Here is a 22,904-nt window from a genome sequence, read left to right on the forward strand (position 1 = left end):
AGTTTTCAGCTTGTAAACATGGGTTAGAAATTTTGGAATGGGCTGATTTTTGGTGAGGATGATCTCCTCACCGTAGAGATCATCCTCACCAAAAATCAGCCCATTCCAAAACCTCTAACCCATGTTTTGAAAAATGTTTTGCCAAAAAGTTTGCCATTGAACGCTACCCATATATATATATATATATATATATATATATATAAAAGGAGGCCCTAAAGAGAGTCAAACATTGTGCCAAACACTTTTTCAATGTATGGGTTAGAAGTTTTAGAATGAGTTGATTTTTTATGAAGATGCTTTCTATCATGAGGAGATCATCCTCACAAAAAATCAGCCAATTCTAAAACTATTAACTTCATTACAAGTGATTTACAAAAATTTAATGGTTCTCGATTTCCCAAAGAGAGCCAAACATTTTTCAAAATAGGGTTAAAAGTTTTGGAATGGGCTGATTTTTTGTGAGGATGATCTTTATGGTGAATAGATCATCCTCACCAAAAATTAGTCTATTCTGAAACTTCTAACCCATACATTGAAAAAATATTTGGCCCTCTGAAGTCTGAACGCCATTCTATTATATGCTTCCAATTGTTATATAGATGGGCACATTGCGCACAATTTAAAAAAAAAATATTTTTTTTAAATCCTGATGAGGCTCACTACCAACGGTTTTGAAAATTTTATTTTTGTAAAAAAAAAGATGTGAACTCATTTATTAGGTTATTGATTGGGTTAAGCCTATCCGTCCGATTCCGGGTTCGGTCTGGTTTTCAGACACCTAACCCAAAAATAGAACCTGTGAAGATCGGATTGGTCACGGTTTGGGTAGGAAATTGGTTCTGGTCCGGTGGTCGAATTTAAAAAATCGGTTCGGATTGATCCGAATTACCAGTTTCGGATTTTTTTGGACACCCATAGCTCAAAGTCCTAAACATTCCACGTTAAAGGTTTACGCGGGCGGATTCTGACCGCAACACCACCTAAACGGAGGGTTGTAAATTGTAATAAAGAGGACTGGACACTGGACACTGGACAGTGAGATAGAATACCTAATATTTAAAACTCTTTGTTTTCAAACCAAGTGAGAAGCGACTCTCTCTGCTTTTTCCTCAAACCTTAAACCCTTCACTCTCTCTTTTATGTCAGCAATGGAAAGAGGGGGCTGAAACTTGAAACCACCAAAAACCAAAGACCGTAAACTCTTACTCTTCTCTGCAATGCTACTCCACCCTTGTCACCGTCCTTTCCACACACTCTTCTCCTCTAACATCCTCCTCATGGGCTCCAAACACTTACTTAAATCCTCACCTTGTTCATTAACACCCATCTCTTCTTCCTCCCTTCGTCGTCTCTACACATACCGTCCACAACTCTTCTCTACCTCTCCATCTAAACCCTTATCCAATTTCACCCATTTCTCCCAAAAAAAGTTTGGGTTTTGCTATGCTGCTCATCCCGAGGTCATACAACCAGGTACTTCGTTTCTCCTTGTAATTTTTTTTTTTCATATGTATATATTTTTTTATTTTGTTGGGATTTTTGAAGTTAATTTGGAGCATCGAGAGGGCAAAATACTCGACCCATTGTCGATTCTGAAGGTGAAATTGGAGAATCAAGGAATTCAGTGTGATGATTGTAAGCCTGGAGAGTACAGTCGTTTGATATGCCCAGAGGTATACTCAAATATATATATATATTACGTCCTTTGTTTCTATCATAGATTATTCTTTTGTACCACGTATAAGAGCTTTTGGTGTATCTGTTGGGTTTCCATCTCTTGGTAATATGGTTTCAAAACTTGTCCGAGACCGAGACGTATCGCCTAAATCATCTCGGTATCAGGCATGGACAAGACGGACGGACAAGACAATTTTTCGGACTAGATATCAAACCCCATGTTCATTTCTTTGAACGAGACATCTCAAACGTATTGGAAAATTCGTCTGAGATGACTCAGTATCTGGCATGAATGAGACGAGACGCGAAACCGAGTTTTAAAACCACTTGGTATCAGAGCCAACATGTCTTGGATTCAAATTTGGAACGATTGACCTTGGGGCCCAAAAAAGAAGGGTAATAGATTGAAAGCCACCTCAAAGTCTTGGGTGAAGGGCAACCCGGGGGGTCCTTAAGAAGGGTACCCGAGGTACAGCTGCCATAGAGTGGGCCATGGAGCGTCGTGGTGTCTTATGACTCTAGATAGAAAAGGGGTTAACTGATGCTTTTGGTGTGTCAGTCGGATTCATACAAGGGATTAACCTCATGCACCATAATTGCCTAGGTGCCTTTTTTTTATGACTGAGGTGGTCCTTTGAGGTCTCCCATCCTAGTACTACTCTCACCCAGGTACACTTAACTGCGGAGTTCTAATGGGATGGTGCATTGGTTAAATTCTTATTAAATGGTTTCAGAGCCAATGCCTCCTCTATGGTTCGATTGACGGAAGGGGGCGACCTAGGGAAAAAGGTAACAAGGGGATTGGTAAAAAAAGGGTACTAGTGTGAAGCCACCAGTGAGTGGGCCATCATGGATGTTGATTGCGGAATGTGGTGGTTGTTATGACCTCAAGAGATAAGGACTTAACCATCCACACCATTACTGCATAGGTGCTTTTGGTGTATTGGGTTAGGTTCTTATCATAATTTTGAATTTTGGGTAGTTGTACTTTTGTAAGAATATCTATTCTCCATTGTTTTTTTTTCCTTTGTACGTATTTCTTATCCAATGGAAAATGCATATGAATTTTATATTTTGTTTGCAATAGTGCGAGGGAGGGGATTCAAGGGAGAGGAGCTTCTCCCTTTTTATCGACCCAGATGGGTAAGTTTCTTGAACTGTGTTTTGATCGATTTGTATCTTATTTTGATCAACATTAGTTGTTTAACTTATTATAGGTTGTTTCTGAATTTTGCAGGAATGTTGCCATGTGGCAATGCTTTAGAGCAAAATGTGGCTTTAGAGGCCATGTTAAGGTAAATTGGTTTTTAATTTATGTAAAGTTATTTTTTGGTTTGTATTTGAATAGATTATTGGTAATGAGAGTTCTCTTATAGTTTGCCAAGTAATACTCATTTGAGTGCAGGGCGATGAAAGTGGCAGGGTATCATATGGTAAGGTCAATCAAGTGGCCAAAGTTAAGTCCAGAAATAGAGTAATAACAGAGGAGAGCATTGGGTTAGAACCATTATGTGATGAGGTAATTAAGTTCTACTACGAATTCAATTTTGTTTTTGCAATTTCAACATGAATGTAGTCTGTAGTGCCATCCTTGAGAGGCATACAATGCACAAGAGTGAGTAGGGAGGACATATATGCAGATGACACATCCGCACCACAGGTGAGGGGGTAACATGGTTGGGCTATGAAAGAATACATGGCCACAACTGAGGAAAACTAATGAAGTTTTTTAGGCGTTCATCATGGAAGTTTTTAATATTATTTAATTGATGGGGCCTCTGAAAGTAACTCAAAATATAATATATGCTTTAGGAGGTTTAAAAATATCAACTAGTGCCTTATTTTACATTTTGGGGCATTCTGGTCATTTATCAAACTCCAGCCGTTGAAGCAATTTTAATAAACAATAATCCCAGATTCTATACACAAGAATCTGCAACATTACTTTAATTCATGTTTCTTTTGCACTGGGACATTAATTTAAGCATTCTTAGAAATTTGTTTAATTCTTTTGGCTTATACAACATATGTGAGCCTGTAATATCCTTTTTTTCTCTGGCAGCTACTTGCATACTTTGCTGAGCGAATGATATCGGGGGAGACGCTGCGGAGAAATGCTGTTATGCAAAGATCTGGCGAAGAGGTTCACATGATTGTACCAACTGTAGCACAATATGATATTTATTTATTAATATGTGGTTTCAAGGAATCCCATCATTTATTATTAGAACAACAAAATTCAGGTCTGTTTTGACTGTAGTAGTCCACCCTACCCACGATATCTCTTAGCTGGATTAGATGTTCTTAATCATCGTAAAAACACATTTTTTTCAACAATCATGAAATATTTGCCCGTAGTCCGAGGTGAACTATATCTTGGAGGAGGATCATGATCATCTAGGTGGGTTGGCTCTATTTTTGCTGCCTAAAATATATTTTGCCCGGAGTCCGAGGTGAAGTTATGTTTTGACGTGGGTCATATCATTCAACTGCTCTATTTTTGGTTTAGGAAATCTTTGGGAACCTTGAACTGTCTCTTGGTCATGCCGTATTAGTGCCAATTTTCTTAGCAGAGCTCAGGCAGAAAGACTTCTACTTGTATTCTTCTCATTAAATCTATATAATAAAACACAATTGTAGACCTCACTCTAACGACAATTGTGGGGGATAAACGACCCACTCTCATTCCAACTACAATGGAGTGATGTCCACACTACCTCACCTCTTTTCCTTTGCTCTTCATCCCTTCGACTGTACTGTCGTTCCTAACCCCCCCCCCCCCCCCCCCTTTTCAATAACATCCCTCCAATTTAACTGTCTTTCCTTTTTTACTCACTTTTTCAATAATAACCCTTTACCTTTACTATCTTAACTCTTTTACCCCTTTAACCCAAAAGAGGAGGCCTATGCCTACTGCTACAGTTTTATGAGGTTTGAAATTGAGACAAATGAGTGAGGTCCACACAACCCCACTTTATTAATAGCCTTTTCTCTTCTCCCCCCTCCAACTTTATTGTCTTTCTTCTTCCTCCTCCCCCTTTTTCAATAATACCCCTCTAACTTTACTATCTTTCCCTTTTTGCCCCTTTAACCTCAAAGAGGCACAGACGCCCTCTAGTCATGTAGATATTATATCATTTGTAGATTTAATATAATAATTTCTAGCCTCTATTTGAAAAAGATGGTGGCAAGTTGCATCTTCACAAAAAAATAAAATAAAAATGGTATTAGCGTTTAATCCCATCTTTTATGAATTATGCCACCCCTATTGGTCACTTCAAGAGTGAGGTATCAAATTCTTTTTGTATCTAACGACTGGAACTGTGTTGACAGGTTGCAATTGCATTTACTTATAGACGAAATGGAGTCCTTGTTAGTTGCAAGTACCGTGACATCAACAAAAAGTTTTGGCAGGTTTTTGTGACAACTTCACCGTAAATTTGAAAATAATGTTTGATATGATCATGCTTGAAGTATTGATATGTCTTGGCCATGACTTCTCATACTGGTTAGGATGAAAGGTATTAGTTCAATACAAAAAGTACGTACCACTCATGCTAGAAATAAGTTTAAATTAATTAAACATTGACAATGATTGAAAGTTGTACTGTTTTCATGTTTGAAAATTGAAAGCAGTATACTTCTAAAAATAAAATAAAATAAAATGAAAGCAGTATCATTTCATCTACCATTATTAATCATTAGAAATAGCTAAGATGGACAACTGTCCAGGGAACTAGGAATACTACTACTGTGACTGCGCCATTGCTTTGACTTGGGGCAGTCAATTGCGCCAAAGACTATACGACGGGTCTCATAAATGATGCGTAAGGTAGAGAGGATAGTGGAAAACTATACTTTATACGCGCACACGAACCTATGAGCAAAGTCTATCCTGTCGCGTGGATTATTGAATTTGATAATGATATATTATTGAATTTGATAATGATATTCTTCACTCCCATTGAGCACATATGTTTTAGTACTATGTTGCCACCTTTTGGTCCACAGTGACCAAAACATCACTGTGCATTGCGTAGTTTAGAAACTGTCCTCGCGGATACACACTTCTCAGCCGACAACCACACCAGAGTACTTGTTACGTGGAATTTCCGATGTGTACATCATTCCTTTTTGTGTTTTCGCTATGAAAACGGTAATTCCACTTAATTATTGTAAATTGTTTTTGAAAAGATTATCATAATATACAATTTACACATTTCATTGTTGACAAGAAAATTGCTAGGAGTTTAGAAAGTAACTAATGTTCCAATGGGAAATTACAGTTTTAGTGTAGAGGTATCCATGCATCATCTGGTTTCAATATTGGTAATGTATCATGGCCATACATCTACGTTATGCACAAGGTATTATATTTCAGTTTTGGTATCTGTCATTTGCCTAGAAATGGAAATATTCGTTGAAATATTTCGACTAGTGTGGAAACAAATACAATATTTATAGAAATGATAGGAATATTGTGGAAATTATGGACATATTTATTTATTTTTATTTTTTGAAATTGAAATGTAGGAAATGATACCATAGATTATGAGAACACACCCAGTCATCAAACTACAATCAATGATAGTGTGGAAAGGAAGATTGGTAGCATTCTCCTACGCGTTGGAGTGGGTATTTGGAAGTTTGATAACAAAAAACAACTATATTCTAAGTAGAAATTTGAACATTAGCTTATCAAAACAATAAAAAATAAAAAATTTGAACATTAGTTCCACATTAACTTACAACATTTTAATATGTAAAATGCTTGCTTAAATGAATTACTAAGTACTACATTCACACATTAAATTATATATTTTTATTTTAATTTACAGAACACCCCTTGTACTCAATGCCTTCTTGAGAATCCTGCATCCTAGTTGGTAGAATTCAACCAATATGATATTGAGCCTAAGCATCCATCATCATCAAATCCTTATCCTATAAAAGGTTTCCTTTTCCTTCATAATTTTGGAACATATCAAAAGTTGAGTGTCCGTAATTTAATAATATATCTGATGAATTAAAATATAGATGATTGTATGTGTGAGTTTATGCGATTTGCTAATGTTTTATTAAGGGTGTCTTTTTTGAGGATTTCATATTTAGATGGGACTCTCCTTGTAACTTTTAGCTTTTTTCTTGTGGTTGGTCATGTCAATCACCAGTTGTATTTACTATTCTCTTCTCTTAATAAATTTACAGTTGAAAAAAAAAGTGATAGATAATTAATCATTATTCATTTCTACATATGAATGAATATTTCTGTAATTTACACATCCTTTCTACCAGTAGCTTATAAATTTATTAGTATATCTAGTTTTTTTTTCCAGGAATGAAACTTTTACTGTTGATCAAAATATCCATACCAAAATCTTACATTTTATGCGGAAAATCTGATTCTTTCCGTTGTAAGTTCACTGATTACAGAAATATTGCATGAAGTGATTAGTGATTTCCACAAAAATATACCCAAAAATAAACCACTGATTAATTTTGGTGTAGAGCCTGTGAGGAAATGGAAATGTTTCGGTATATTTCATGGAAATATGTTGAAAAATTTAGTACATATTTCACGAAATTAATAGTGATTTATACTGAAATATATACCAAACAAACTACTGGTTAAATTTTGTGTTGTGCCATGTGGAAATGGAAATAATTCAGTATATTTCTGTATAATATGTTGAATTTTTATACAATGGGCATATTGTACCATCTGATGTGGTCATTTGGCAAAAGAGATTTCATATTGCTTCGAATGGTTGGCCCTATCATCTGGCATGTACGCCACGTTATATCTATGTTGTTAATAGAGGTTATTGATTGCATTTGTTGTATATATGCATTGTTGGAAAGAGAGATGAAGTTGTTCCGATTTGAAATCATTTTATTTCTGTTGTTAATTTTCAGGAGAAGAATACTGAAAAAATATTGTATGGACTGGATGATATAAAGGAAGCAAGTGATATTATCATTGTAAATGCTGTTTCCATCCTTGGACTGTTCATGTACAAGTACATAGAAGTTTTTCTTTGAGAGATTCTATTGCCACACCAAATTTTGTTAACACCACCCCAATTCACATGTAAATCACAAAAAAGAATTAGTTCACATCTTGGGGTGGCATTAGCAAAAGTTGGTGTGTCAATAGGAACTATCCTTCCTTTTCCTTCTCCTTTTCTGATTCAGATTGATGTTTTTTGATTATAGGTTGAGGGTGAAATGGATAAGCTTTCAATGGAAGAAGCGGGCTTCCGTAATTGCGTTAGTGTTCCTGATGGGGCACCCTCAAAGGTTTCAGGAAAAGAGTTGCCATCTGAAGAAGAGGTCCGATTCAACCTCAAAATTTTTGAAAGCTGTTCGCTGTATTTAAATTTTATATGCTGAGTTTTAAATTTAATTATGTCGACTTTTAATCAAATTTACTTTCTCTGGTATGTAGGAATAAACATGGCTAGATAAATCCCAATTGTTTTGATGCAAAACTATTGCATTGAGAAAAACCTAAGTTTGATTTGATTTGCTTCACATTCTATTGGGAGAACTTCCACCAGTGAGAAATAACTACTGGTGTGAAGAAAAATAACTGTCAACAATAACAAAAAATTTGTATTCCCGAAGTTTTGACAAATAGAAAATTTACATTATATATGTATGTTTCATTGAGAAAACTTCAATAGATTCTTACACCACCTCAGTGGAAAATTCTATCCCATCCTAACCTATTTGAACCCAAAAAGATATGCTAAATTCCAAGCCAATGAAGCTTAGGTCCATCTATAGCAATCTTTTAATTAGGTTTTGACAAGTGTAAAACGGTTTTGATTCCACTAGAAGGAGAAACATGCGTTATCTTTGTGGTCAAGGAGGCCTTCTTAAGCATTTAGGGTCTCATGGTTTAAGAATACGCAAACTAGTTTACCCTAGAGATACATTTCATTTTAGCTATCTATTGAAGTAGACTATCCCACATAAAGACAAAGGTGGTGTTTGTTTGCGCTATTTTTCAGCGCTTATTGCTGAAAAAAAAATTTCAGCACTTTTGTCAAAATAGCGCGTTTGTTTACTCCATATTTTCAGTGCTTATTGTTGAAAATAAGTGAAAAAAATTCAGCACTATTTTGATGCTGAAAAAAAGTGCTGAAGCGGTAAGCACTTTGCTTTTTTCGACACGGACAAGTATACCCTTCGTTTTTGGGCATGGACAAGTATGCCCTTATACTTAAAAGGATATTACCTCTTATATCCTATGGATAAGTATATAAACACCCCAAAATTAATAAACCCACACCATGGCCAAATTGTTTTGTCTTATACGGGTTAAATTTTTTGGAATGAGTTGATTTTTGGTGAGGATGATCTCTACAATGAAGAGATTATCCTCACCAAAAATCAGCCAATCACGAAACTTCTAACCCTATCAAAACAAGTTCAAGAATCGTAAATCGCCCATTTTTTTTTTTTTTTTTTTGAAAACTAGTTTTGACGTAGTTAGAAGTTTCAGAATAGGCTGATTTTTGGTGAGTATGATCTCTAGACCATATAGATCATCTTCACCAAAAATTGGTTCATTCCAAAAACTTTAACCTATATAAGATTAAAAAAATTGTTTTTGGTGTGGGTTGCCCTTATTAATTCGTGGGGTGCTTTTATAATTACACATCCTTCATTTTCATTGAAAATTATTCATTCCAAATTACATTATTTCTATGTTGATTTCAAATTTTAGTGACGTGTATGACATTATTGTTTTTAATTCAAAATTTATTAAATATAAATTGAAATTTTGAGTAGTACTTATTATTTAAAAATAAATTGTATTTTAATTTTATAAGAAATAATATATTTTATTGTATTTGATAAGAAATAGGTATATGAAATATGCAAATAATGTATAATATGATTGTAAGGGTAAAGAAGATAATTTACTAATTTTAGTAATGTGTAACAAGCATGATTTTGCATCTAAACAAACAACTTTTTCAGCACGTAAATTTAGCGCTTATAGGTTTCAGCGCTTAATGCTATTCAACACTTATTTTTTTCAGTTCAACAAACAGCACCAAAGTCCTCAAAAAACATTCTCTGAACATCCTTCCAAAGCTTAGACCAATAGGATATAAGTAATTGACACTAATTGATGCAAGACTATGAAACTAATTAAGATGTTGCTTATGAAATTATGAAGCGCAAAAAATATCATAAACTACTAGATTCTACCATGGAAAATAAGAAAACTCTAATAAATAACCCTCGCAAAAGAATCAATATAAACCCTCCAACTTCGAACATCTTAATAGTCGAGAGGTTAATCATGAATCTAGACACCGCTTCAAAACAACACAATAAACCTCTCAAATACCAAAGTTGACTCAAGGATGCATCAACAACTATGGGACCCCCTTTTTTCATCACGAATCCTCCAGTCACCTCTTCCAACTACTCTTGATGTAAGTCTCTCCAATGCTTCCCCCACAATATCAAACAAGAAAGGAGACATGGAACCTCTTTGTCTTCTCCATCTTCAACTTCTAGAATTGCCTGCTGGACTACCATTCACCTATAAAGAATGATATTCATGTTACATAATTCATGATCCAATTTTTCCACGTTATGCCCATTCTTCCCGTCGTGGAATCAAGGAAATTCCAATTAACATGGTCATATGCTTTATTTCCAAATCAATCACACACCAGTCCTATTTTGCCCAATGTGGTTTTCGTGTTTATACTTTCTTTTGCAGTTAAAAACCCTGTTTGAACTCTTAACTCCCACAAAAACTCCTTGCTCAAGGCTATAACGGACTCTATAACCAAATTCGCTCTCAAGGTTAACATTTTGGTTGCACTGTAAATTATCTGCCGTAACCTTGCTTCATTAACATTCCATGTCTTATTTGAAAATTGAGATCTAATCCTCCTGTAGTGGTTTTTTGCAAAGCTAGGACACAAAGTATCAGTATTTATGGAACTGCAAAGAGTATTTGGAAAAGGTGTGTTCTATTAACTCTCTTTCTTTTGATATAAATGCCTTGTTACAGTTATGAATCTTACATTAAGCCTTGTGTTTCTTCTATCTTCTTAGGCATCTCGTATTATCCTAGCCACTGACGCAGATCTACCTGGCCAAGCCTTGGCTGAAGAGCTTGCACGCCGCCTTGGGAGAGAAAGGTTTACATTTCATCCTTAATTTCTTGTTATTGTGGTTCTCTATAAAGCCAATCCAAGTCTTTGGGTTAAGGCTTTGTTGTTGTTTTCTTTATGAAAACAATTTCCTTGGAAGGTTCCAACTCAGTGAGCTGGTAAAGTTTGTGGGTGGTAATACCACAGACCTGGGATCAAATCCCGTTTTCACCTTCATACCTATAAAAAAAAGTTTACTACCTCAAATTAATTTAATCTACTTAACACTTCGATTTCTTGGGAAACAGATGTTGGCGAGTCAAATGGCCGAAGAAAAGTAACGATGATGTTTGCAAAGATGCAAATGAGGTGTGGTATTAACTTCTGCACTTTCTCGGGTAGAGGCATTCTTAGTTTTTGGCTAATAGACCATGAGTTAATTATTTTTCAGATAGATACAAATGATGTTTTTGTTTTTTTAATTTTAAATTAATTAATTAGTTTCTCATAGTCAGTTAGCTGCAACAATCTTGTATCAATGAAGAGGTAATCAAGAGTTAGGCTAATTGTGTTCAAATACATTGAATGCATAAATACAATTTCTTTAGGAAAGAGGACACTTTTAGAAGTTGAAGTTTTGGTTGTTTTATCTGTTGAGATTTCAGCATGAATTTCTGGGCTTAATTCTGAATTTTATTTTCGTCTAAGGCACTGATCAGCTCTCAACTTATGCTCACAGGTGCTCATGTATGCTGGACCACATGCACTGAGAGAAGTAATTGACCAAGCTGAATTATACCCCATACGTGGTTTGTTCAGATTTAGCGATTTCTTCCCCGAAATTGATGCATATTATCATTGTAGTCTGGGATATGAGCTCGGTGTCTCAAGTGGATGGAGGGCTTTGGATCAGTTATACAAAGTAAGCATTACTATGTCCTGAAACGTGTCCGTATCTGTATTTTCTTATTAGTAGAGATTTTATTGAAGAAAGAAAGTAGTCATAGGCCTACATACAAAGGGAAAAAGGAAAAAACAGAAGAAAGATACAAATATGCGACACCACCACCAAGAGACAACACCTTACTCAGCATTGAAACAAATCTGATCTTATCTAAACAACAGATACTCAAAGAAAATTCCTTTGAACTCCTTAAAGGCCTTGCACCAAAAGAAAAGAAAAACCATATAACTTATAATCACTTCTTGGATGGGGCACTCTTTCCATTCAAATACCTACTTGTTCCTTTTCCTCCAATGGCCCAACAAATCATAACGGGCTGCGATGATGTTACTTTATCTAACAAGATTTCTTTAAGATGTCTTTTATCTCCAACATTGGCATGAAAATTAAACACTGGATTCACATTGTTTCTGACCTCGTGGTCTAGAATTAGTGCGTAAAAGCTGTCGGCTTGACTCAAAATCCACTCCAATCCAAATCTAAATCTAGTGGGTTTGCATCGTTACGTTGGATCTGTATTAGAGAACATGTAAAATACGGATTTGGGAGTTTTGCCTTATAATATGGGTTGGACATGGATCCATCCCCAGATTCAACTTGGTCCAAATACTTTTTCCATTTTTTATCTGAGTTGGATTTTCATCAGCGTTCTCTTGCAAATCCTGACCTACCTAACACATTTTTTTTTTGATAGGTAAACAAATTTATTAATCCAAAGAAAATAACAGTGATTGAGATAATCGGCTGCATTACAAAGAAAATAGACTTACAACACTACTCTAAATACAAAGACTCCATCTAAAGACGAACTCCTCAAAAAGCACCCCTTTAGAGTCCGGGTCTAATTTACTCCAAAAGAACAACCACCCTCAAATCTCCATAACCTAATCTACCTAACTCATATTTGGTAGATGAAATGGATCCTGGGCTGGATCTAGTTTGACTGAATTAATATGGAACCTGTACGGTCCAGGTATCAAGATCCTATTCAGTTCCTGATCCGGGGCACTAAAAAAAATAGCTGGATCAGGATGTGGAACGACCCTGATCCAACCCAGTCTGAATATTTTTTTCCCTGGATTAGAGGGAAGTTGAGAGAGGGGGCTTGGGGACTTCTAGATTGAGACACTAAAGAAACAGATAGTTCAGATGCGGATCAGCTTAATGTTTTATCTGGATCTGGATAGAATAATTATCACTCAACGACTATGATTTTTGTTCGCTTTTGTTTCTTGATAAAGGGGAATGATGAAAACTCAAATGTTTTTGGTTGCCAATGGATTTGCATCAAATCACTGCCTTCTTATTGTTAATTACAGATATGACCATACTAGATTTGTTCTAGGTCATTACTGGCTGCACTACACCATTGGACTAATTTTAAGTTTCAGATATGCCTTACAAGAAGTTTAGAGGATTAGCAGTCAGCCAGCATGTCATAGTTCAATAATTTCAATTTAGTCATTTATTTCCTAGATAAGTAATGGGATTTTGCATTGAAAGAAAAGTGGGTGTAAGTGATAACTAATGGGAGAGATGTTGGAAGTCGTCCTTTTGATTACGTGTAGTGCGTTGCGAGTGATTGGTTTCCCACCACCTTTTTGCTCAGTGGGCCCGTAAAACTCACTAGGATAAGCGGTATTATTGAACCAGACAAAGCAACAAGCGATGAAACCAAAGACAGCTAAAGCACCTAAACTATAAGACAAGTAAGCCTCTCCAGACCATACAAGTGCACGGCGAGCCCATGCAAAGGGTTTGGTTAAGATATGCCAGATTCCACCAAGTATACAAATGGAGCTTAACTATATGTTCTCCAATTATATCTGAGAGGTTGGCACAGTAAAGTAGAAGTGAGAGAAGATAAGGAAGTTTGATTTATCGGGGGAAAAAAAGGATGGGAAATTGGAAGATGATTTCCTATTCTGTATTGGGCTAGGGTCTACACGTGTACACAACTCTAAGCATTTCAATAGTGGATGAGAGGGGACTTTCACATTTCCGGCCTGGTGGTGCCTTTACAGGTGCTACAGGCTGCTGTTGCGTGATTGGGCGATGAATCCTCTGCTCCCTCACTACTGATACCAGCCAGCTAAAAACTGGTGATCTTATATGTCCCAAAATATATTTAATTTGCCATTAATGCGACAAGTGGCGATCGGCATGCCTCCCCTGCTGCTACGGCTCTTGGTCTGCTAATCTCCGACTTGGGGATTTTTCCCAGTAAGGGTGAATCCTTACTAACTTAGTAAGGCTAGTTGGACTGTTTCTGGATTGTCCAACTCCAACACATACCAAGATGAGGAAGAACTCCACCCATGATCCTCTCACTCCCGGGTAATGGAAGTTGCCAATAACCACCCTTCATCATAGGCTCTTTACCATGTATCTCTAAAACTATGTAACTAATAAAGCAATGTTCATATCCTTGAAAAGCTTGGTGCCATGCCCACTCCTTAAACTCACAAATCGTCTTCCACTATAATTGGTGGAATTTGTGAGTATCCTTCCATTCCCCCATAAGAAGTCTTTTATCATTTTTACCTACCACTAAACAAGGTATAATTTTTTTGTTTGGTCAAGAGAAAAACCAAAAAGGTCTCGACCAAAGGATTCTAAACCCTATCCGAAATATGCAATGTTTAGGATTCAATTGTTTCGTTTCGGTTTCAGTCAAAATCAGAATACTCTGTTGAAAGGTTCTGAAACAACAAAATTTTGAGCCATGATAGTAAGCCACTGACATTGGGATGGACAAAAGGGTATGGGAAAAAGTCGGCATACCTAACAGTTTGATCTTGATCAATGTGGGGCAACTATTCATCTAGGATGTAGGTTTTTTCTTGAATTGTTTCACCAAGTGAGGTGGGTAACTATTCATCAAGAGAAAGAATTCTATGGTTGTTGGTTCCCTTTGCTCTAGGTTGGGGCATTTGGAAGGAGCATAACAGCTGTAATTTTGTGGGGGAATGAGTGTTCTCTACGTGAGGTCATTCTTAACATTTTAAGCATCGGTTTCTTTTAGTGAAAAATCCTTTGATGAATTTAAGGGGGTCTTTATTGAGTATTTTCTGTTCAAGTGGGAGCTTGCGTGAGGGTGGAGGGTGAGATTTTGGGTTTTGTTCTTTAGCATTGTGGATTGTTACTTTGTTTCTGTTTTCTGTTTGTCTTTATCTCTCATCTATATTAGGCAGGTCTTCTCAACATCCTTTATTTTTCTTGGCTTCAATAAGTTTTGTATCTTCTAATATATCTAGAGACACATGCAGACACAAACGATATTTAATATTTTAACTTGTTGAATGCTTTGTGTTGAGCAGGTTGTGCCTGGTGAGTTGACTATAATAACTGGTGTTCCCAATTCAGGCAAGAGCGAGTGGATTGATGCTCTTTTATGCAATCTTAATGAAAGTGTAGAATGGAAGTTTGCACTTTGCTCAATGGAGAACAAGGTGAGCTACCAAAAAATTTATATAATAAAACACAACGGTTATCTTCTGCCAATGTTTATCCCCCGTAAAGAGTGCTTTAGATTCAATGTCGCATGTATCTCAAGGAAAAATTTCAAATTTATTCCCTTCTCTATCTTCCCTTTCCAAGAATACCCCTTCAACTTTATTGCCTCTTCTCTTCTACCCCTTCAACTTTGTTTCAATCTTTCTACCTCACAAAGAATGTATCTCGATGACTCAACTTTTACCTTTATTCTCATTTCTCTTTGTTCACTTTCCAAGGATACCATGAACTTTATAGCATTTCATCTTCTACCCATTTTGTCCCGAATACCCCTTTAACTTTAAATACCCCCTTCCCAACTTTATTATCTTCTCTTTTATTCCCTTTGGGATTTAATCTTGTTGCAAATCTCGAGGGTACTTATTATCTTTTTTCTTCTTCGTTTCCAAGAGTAGCCCCAAATTTATTGCCTTTCCTCTTCTATCCCTTTCCAAGAATACCCTTTCATTTTCTCCCCTTTATCGATGATACATTACCCCTCCAACTTTATTAACATTCCAATTCTCTTTCCTTGTCTTTGTTTCGAAATAAGTAGGAAATGTAATTGATGTCTTATTGAATGATCTTCATGAATTTTACCCGTATTAACCTTAGTTGGTAAAGTCTGTGTGATGATACCATAGACCTGGGTTTTATTCCCGTCACAACCGTGTTACTGAACTCATTTAAAAATGCTTACCAATCAAAAAAAGAAAAAAGAAAAAAAGAAAAAAGAAAAAGGAAAAAAGAAAAAAGAACGAAGGATAGAAAAGAAAGAAGGTAAATCTACATCTGTTTTTGTTCATGTTACAGTTCCAAGGTGATTTACTATAGACGGGTTCTTTTACCTAATGTCTCTATTTGGCACTTGTGCAATGTTAACATGGGCAGAATGCCTATTCATATTCACCCTGACCCATGCTCATTTTACTCATATCATTAGGTTCGGGAACATGCACGGAAGCTTTTGGAGAAACATATCAAAAAGCCCTTCTTCCATGCTAGGTAAATTTGTGAATCATAATTGTCTTTCACTCTTCACAGCCTAGTTTGGTCCTTTTATTGTTGTTTTTCTGCAACATATTAGTTATTATTGTTGTTATTATTTGATGCTCTGACTAAGTCAGAACTTGGATAAATTGGACTTGATTGATGAGGCACCTGGAATTGAGTCCAAATCCCTTATTTTTGTGAACAAAAATGAATTTTCGGTTGAGTTAGCCTAGTTGAACTCGAGCAATCATGTTCTTTAAGTGAAGAACACCCTTTTAACAATGCCTCACACGATTGCTTGCTTTCAGTCAATTGTTTAGGTTGTTGATGCGCTTCATATGAGTAGTAATTTACCATTTTATGGCTGAGTAATGGTGTTCTGACTTCCTGATGTTTCAGAAATGCAATAATTTTATATTACATGACAATCAGGTCTAGGAGATTGAGATTCTTGCTGATATTTGTTTCATATATTGACTCTGTTTCCAAAATAGAGATGTACTTAATTATATATGTATACATCAGTATTCTGCAAGTAAAACATCAGACTGATCCATATAGAGTGGATGCCACATATAGATTGAATTATTGTAACCATTGTTGAGATTATTTTTATTTACAAAAGCACATAAGTTTTCTTAACTCTATAGGTTATTGTATCATTCATAGATATTCAGAATCTGTTGAACGGATGAGCGTTGAGGACTTCGAACAAGGGAAGGAATGGCTGAATGATACATTTCATCTCATAAGGTGAGCTTGAACTTTATTCTCTCTCTTCAATTGAAGGTTGTGTGGTACTTCAAGGTTTTGGGCTTGACCAGCTACAAGCCGGGCTTGAGCCAGTATGCCTGTAGGTTGAGCATGACCTGATGTCTAGGCCTGTAAACTTAATGGATCATGTTCATGCCTAGAAGCAAAAGAAGGCCTACTACACAATTATTTTAAGCCGGTCAAGCAGAAGAAAAATCTTGATTCAGATGAGCAATAATCCATATCTTGTACGGACAAAAAGACCTTTTGTAGAAAAGGAAAACTTTTGGTGCCAAATCTGATTACTGTCTGCAGGTTTCACTAGAATTCCTTCTATCTGCTTATTAAGAATGTGAAAAATGACTCATGTTGGGCTCAGGTTCTCCTCCTTAGTGAAGCTGGCTTTGTGACGTAGCCTATGTGCGCCTTATTTTAGTCTTGCATGTTTGTAGAAACTCCATTATCCTTCCCTTTATAAATGCGATGCGGCATCCTATAAACCCAGATCATCCAATTGGAGGGTCTTCACTTGGATATTTCATAGATGAGATGGTTATATGCACCTGATCATTGCATCTTAGCGAACACAAGAATTTAACAAAAAGAAAGGAAATTAGTTTTTCTGGAGTAGTTTTGACCTCTTCCAAAGAAGTTTATTTTGTAAGGTGAAGAATTTTTTTTTGATAGATGAAAGAATTTATTATTAAAAAGGTAAGAAATATAAGAGAGGTGGCCATCCAACAATATAACATAAAAACATAAAGAAAGAGGACAAGCAGCTACAAAACAGTTGACAAAAGTTATTTCCCTTACCATATTAAGAACAGCTGACGTAATGATGAAAGAGATCTTGGATAGAATTTAGTAAAGGAAATATCTCTAGAAAAACCAATTTTCAAAGTAAAAAAGGGATTCTGCATAGTATGGGTGTTAAACAATAAGCTGTCTTTGGATGATTAGAATCACTCTGTGCGTTCTGTGGGTTCTCTCATCTTAACCATTCGATAGCCACATTTCCGGGATGTTAAACAGACTTGTCCATGTTTCCATCCCAAGCATCATTTTAGATGTTTTGGACTTGATCTATGTGATGAATTTAATCAGGCTTTAGAACTCTGCCTTCAACAATAAACTTGATACTTTGTGGATTTCAGGAAGAGTCAGAATGCCAACTTGATGCTTAATATTCGACTCTCTTTCCAAAAAACCAAGTTGATGTTCAGGATTGAATTTGTAAACCGCATTGACTTTTCTTTCTATGTTCTTGTTTGCTGCGTTATCATTTGGTTTTGGAACAGGTGCGAGGATGATTGTCTTCCATCCATTAAGTGGGTTCTTCAGCTTGCTAAAGCAGCAGTACTAAGGCATGGTGTGCGTGGACTTGTGATTGATCCATACAATGAGCTGGATCACCAGCGTCCTAACAACATGTGAGTCTTTAGTATTTAATGATCAGTGGGTATGTTGCACCAACTTAGCAAACTAGCATCTTTGTGATTCAATTTTTATGTAAGTTCGAAGTTAATATTAGTCTTCTTCTTCCTTTTCCCTTGATCTTTTTGTTTAATTATTATTATTTTTTTTTTTTGAACAAAAATGATGAAATTAAGCACCCTTTCAAAATCCATCATTCAGAATTTTACCCTTTGAAGGGATGGGTTCCATCAAGAAGTTATTCTACACTGAAAACTGAACTTATATGACCATCCGATCTTCATTTTTGGGAAAGTAGAAAAAAATGTGACAGTGGTCCAAATAATGTCTAATATCACCCTATAGTATGGGCCTTAAATCATCCTCCCATCATATGTTGAATATTCTTCTTATTTTTAGTTCTTTTCTTTGCCCATATATTCAGGTAATCTTCTTGACCTCCTTTGCTTCAGCCTTGTTAATAAATCTTTCATTTATTAAAAGGGGAATGCTAAAGTCCAAGACCTCATGGGGAGGTTAGCATTCTCCACCACATTCATTTTCCAATAATACTCTTACCCATTTTTATCTTTTAGTGAAAAAGACAAGGGAATGTTAGTCTTTTACGTAATAAATGCTTGTCTTTTATGTAATAATTGCTAAGGGCATTTTATACATTGGTTTTAAATGACTTAATTGCTATAAATGCTGTAGCAATCAATGTCAACAAGCATTTATTATGTAAAAGACCAACATACCCTTGTCTTTTTCACTAAAAGACAATGGGCAGGGGCATCATTGGAAAGTGAATGTGGTGGAAAATGCTAATATCCTCACGAGGTCTTGGATGTTAGCATTCCCCTTAACAAAAAAGATAATACACTGTGTTGAGTGCATGCTAAATATCATTTCATCTGTAACAGGACTGAGACAGAGTACGTTAGTCAAATGCTTACCAAGATTAAACGCTTTGCTCAACATCACTCATGTCATGTCTGGTTTGTAGCACATCCTAGACAGGTACCTGCCACCATACACCTTTCTAGGCTTTCGTTTTTTTATTTTATTTTGAATATCCTTATTTTTCAGCTTTCTTATGTTTTCCCACCTTAACCTATTACAGTTGCATAGTTGGGTTGGTGGTCCTCCTAATTTGTACGATATTAGTGGAAGTGCTCACTTTATAAACAAATGCGACAATGGAATTGTTGTTCACCGTAATCGGGATCCTGAGGCTGGACCTATGGACCAAGTGCAGGTGAGTTTTGCTCTTTTATCCTTCTCTAAAACATTTACGAGGAAATAAGTTATTTGTCATTTGTCTACTATTTATTTGCAGATTTGTGTTCGAAAGGTACGGAATAAGGTCATAGGAAATATAGGTGATGCCTTTTTGTCATATGACAGGTATGCCATCTTCAGTTCTATGTTTTCTGCCTTATTTATGTGTCTAATCCACGATTTGGGTGTTATAGATGGTAATTTATGTCTAGATAGAACACTAATGACTCATGGCACTCTTTAAAGTACTTAGGAACATAGTTGGCAATTTGTTGCAAAAAAAAAAGTGTATGAGTAAATTTTGAGAATAACTCGATTGGTTACTGACAAATGCATTAAAAAAATTCGGCAAGACTGAAGAGGACATTCAAACATCATTTTCAATGATCAATCTCATATTCTTTGAAGATCTTGTATTTGGAATGGACCATCGTTTTAAAAATCATCGATTGTTTGTGATTGAGACGAGATTCCAAAACCGAGATGTTTAAAATTTTTATTTTTTATTTTTGATTCATAGATTTGACAAAAAAAAGCTTCAAAATTGCCCAAGATACTGAGATGAGTCTTCCTAGTCATCTCAGTATCGCTCGTTAATTTACAAGATGCAAAACAGAGATTTAAAACCATGGATGGGGCGTGTTTGTCAGTATGAATTCCCGGTGTGCTGTTTTTTTATATTATATTATTGTATTTGTTTTTACCTCATCCAGCTTTCTCAACCAAAAATAAAAAATTCTTGCTCATGCGCGTGGCGCACATACACACAAAGGACTATAAGAAAAATTTGAATTGTTATTTTCATGGTTAAAAATGATCTTTAAGATAAGTTTGTGAATAGGACGTGAATTCTATGTTCATTGAAAAATTTGGGCATTAGAACACAATTCATGAAAAGTTCACCTATACTTGCAAATAATTTCTGCATTTGCAAAATTTTGTTGCTCTCAATTTAACATGTTTAGAAAAGAATGGGAGTGTTCTTTTCGTCATGCCAAGGGAATCAATTGCCTATCAAGGCCTAAACCTATATTTTTTGTATCAGTAAGTGCAAGGAATGTGCAGGGTATCTAATTAATTTGCTATATGTATGCAAGTTTTCCTACGGCAATTTGAATTGTACACATGGTTTAAAGTTTTGTACCATCTTGGAATGTCTTGGCTGAGACCAAAATGGAACATTGATCCCAAAACATTTGAGTGTTTTGGTCGAGATACTCTTGATTTTTCTCCTGATTGAGACTTACGTTTGAGACAAGATTTTAAACTTTGGCTGTGCACACACCCTGAGATTCTGTATGCTGTCTTTACCATTCCCTCTATACTTATTCAGAGTGGTGGTTTGGATCAATGTTTAAAATTGTCTCTAGCCAATATTTCAATCAGGAGAAAATCCAAGTGGAATAATTTGGAGACATTTCGAGAGAAACCATAACATTCAATGTTCAGCCAAAACATTCTGAGATGGTATGGAGCTTAAAACCATGGTTTGGATTTAGGTTTAAAATCTCATCTCAAGGCGGCATTTCGGTCGGGAGAAAAACTGAGAGGCTTGACTAGGACATGCCAAGACAATCTGAAACATTCTCAAAACCTTCAATATTTCATTTCTGTCCTGGCCGAAACTGGAATGCCGTGGATGAAACGATACAAAATATTAAACATGATTTGAATCATTTAGTTATTCCTATTGATTGAGTGGGTCATGCCTTGATCTTCTCTCACCCCATTCGGGATGAATTTTTTTGGCTGATTTACTGATCATAGTCTTGATATATACGACAAACTTGGGCAGGGTTACAGGTCAATTTCAGGACATGGATGAGGATAAGTCAAGGCGGCCGACTTATGCAAAACGGAAATAAACACCAATACTTTTGGGTTTTAACTTGATTTATGAGTGAGACTCTTGAATTCCACAATGTTATGGAAGGAATTAAAAGGAGGGTTCACTCTTTGTGGGGGAGGCCACAAGTCATTTTTGTGAAAAACAGGTGCTTATACATATCGATGAAGATCAGAGCAGCAGCCCCAGAAAAGAATCTTTTACGATCGTCAGTTGGGGCTCGATTTTTTGCTCTAATCTTTAATGTTTATATCTGTTATACTCAAATCAGGATAATTGGTATTGCAGATTTTTTTTCTTTATTATTATTGTTTAAATTTTCAAAGCTAAAGTTACCTGTCTGTAAGGTAGAGAGCTAATTATTAATATGATTTCAATTTGAAATCTAAGGATTACACGCCTCTAATATGGAAAAATCTAATTTTTATTATGATTAAAATCTGAAAAAGGGGGAAATTACTAAAACAGCTACATGTATTACAGCAATTACCCGACCAGCCATACTTTTTTTAATACTTAACAAATCCACAACATCCAATTTTGTATTTTTTTTTTCTTCACAGAAGCATTTTTTATAGTTTGATTAATGGACCTTTATGCCTTTTGAGTAGAATGTAAGTTCACACAGAAGGGTAAGTAAATAAACAGCAAACGAGGTTGTATGATATTTTCTGTTCAGGTAATAACATATAATTATTAAAAAAAATCTATAGCTGATCTAGAAATTTTTTAAAACACTTGTTTTCCGTAAAAGTCTCCTTGGTTTTCAATCTCAATTTTTCATCTCATTCACGGACGAGACCGAGATGATTTGGGCAATAAAAGAATTTTTTTCCCAGACCTCTTAACTAGAAAGAACAAAGAATTACGTCTGTAATGCAGAAAATGCAACCATGGTCGAGCACCTTGTTGTATATGTTCGCTCGGTGCATTTGCAAATCGATGTAAATTCACATAGTTTTGCATTGGATGTTAATATTTTTTGGGTTTTAGGCTGAGTTTTCTTTTGCTCCTTGAACAAATTCAACAGTGACCAAGCACGAGAAGAAAATTTGTGGAAGTTTACGGAGGATAGAGGAGCATTGAATGCGTGCTCCTCTCAAATTTCTTGCTTGACGTTGATTTTTCTTCTTGAGTGCAATTTTGGAGACCGCACTGAGACCACATATTCCCATTGGTCCACTTGTATTCAGGGGTGGTAGTGTAAGGGCGAGTGGGGGCTATAACCCTCTTTGAACATTTGGACAAAAAGTAATTTTGACTTACTCCTCTTTGTTTTTGCAAATATTAGAGAAACTCTGTAGGTTTGTGATATGCGAACTTGTAGGCAAAGAAAGAAATCATCAATTTGATC

At 35.8% G+C, this 22,904-nt stretch overlaps 1 protein-coding gene across 1 annotated transcript; it reads left to right on the forward strand.

Annotated features, from left to right (window-relative positions):
• Window positions 1–1,066: 1,066 nt before the first annotated feature.
• LOC147410874 (toprim domain-containing protein) lies at window positions 1,067–21,939 on the forward strand. The gene is made up of 21 exons (XM_086441087.1): window positions 1,067–1,473; window positions 1,546–1,673; window positions 2,765–2,820; window positions 2,915–2,972; window positions 3,083–3,196; window positions 3,740–3,820; window positions 5,011–5,091; window positions 7,594–7,659; window positions 7,894–8,010; window positions 10,628–10,675; window positions 10,768–10,853; window positions 11,114–11,174; window positions 11,545–11,727; window positions 15,090–15,221; window positions 16,208–16,269; window positions 16,927–17,010; window positions 18,309–18,440; window positions 19,347–19,443; window positions 19,547–19,681; window positions 19,763–19,830; window positions 21,500–21,939. The coding sequence occupies exons 1-21, from the start codon at window positions 1,218–1,220 to the stop codon at window positions 21,567–21,569; spliced, it is 2,115 nt and encodes a 704-aa protein (XP_086297213.1). The 5' UTR covers window positions 1,067–1,217; the 3' UTR covers window positions 21,570–21,939.
• The last annotated feature ends 965 nt before the right edge of the window (window positions 21,940–22,904 follow it).

This window comes from Akebia trifoliata, chromosome 1, assembly GCF_017979445.1.
Source record: "Akebia trifoliata isolate Shusen 1 chromosome 1, ASM1797944v1, whole genome shotgun sequence".
NCBI lineage: Eukaryota > Viridiplantae > Streptophyta > Magnoliopsida > Ranunculales > Lardizabalaceae > Akebia > Akebia trifoliata.

Excerpts from the sequence above, each read along its gene's own strand:
- LOC147410874 (XM_086441087.1), top strand. The coding sequence starts at position 1,218 with ATGCTACTCCACCCTTGTCACCGTCCTTTCCACACACTCTTCTCCTCT. Across the intron at positions 3,197-3,739 it reads TAGAACCATTATGTGATGAG|CTACTTGCATACTTTGCTGA; the intron begins GTAATTAAGTTC and ends TTTCTCTGGCAG. Across the intron at positions 7,660-7,893 it reads AAGCAAGTGATATTATCATT|GTTGAGGGTGAAATGGATAA; the intron begins GTAAATGCTGTT and ends TTTTGATTATAG.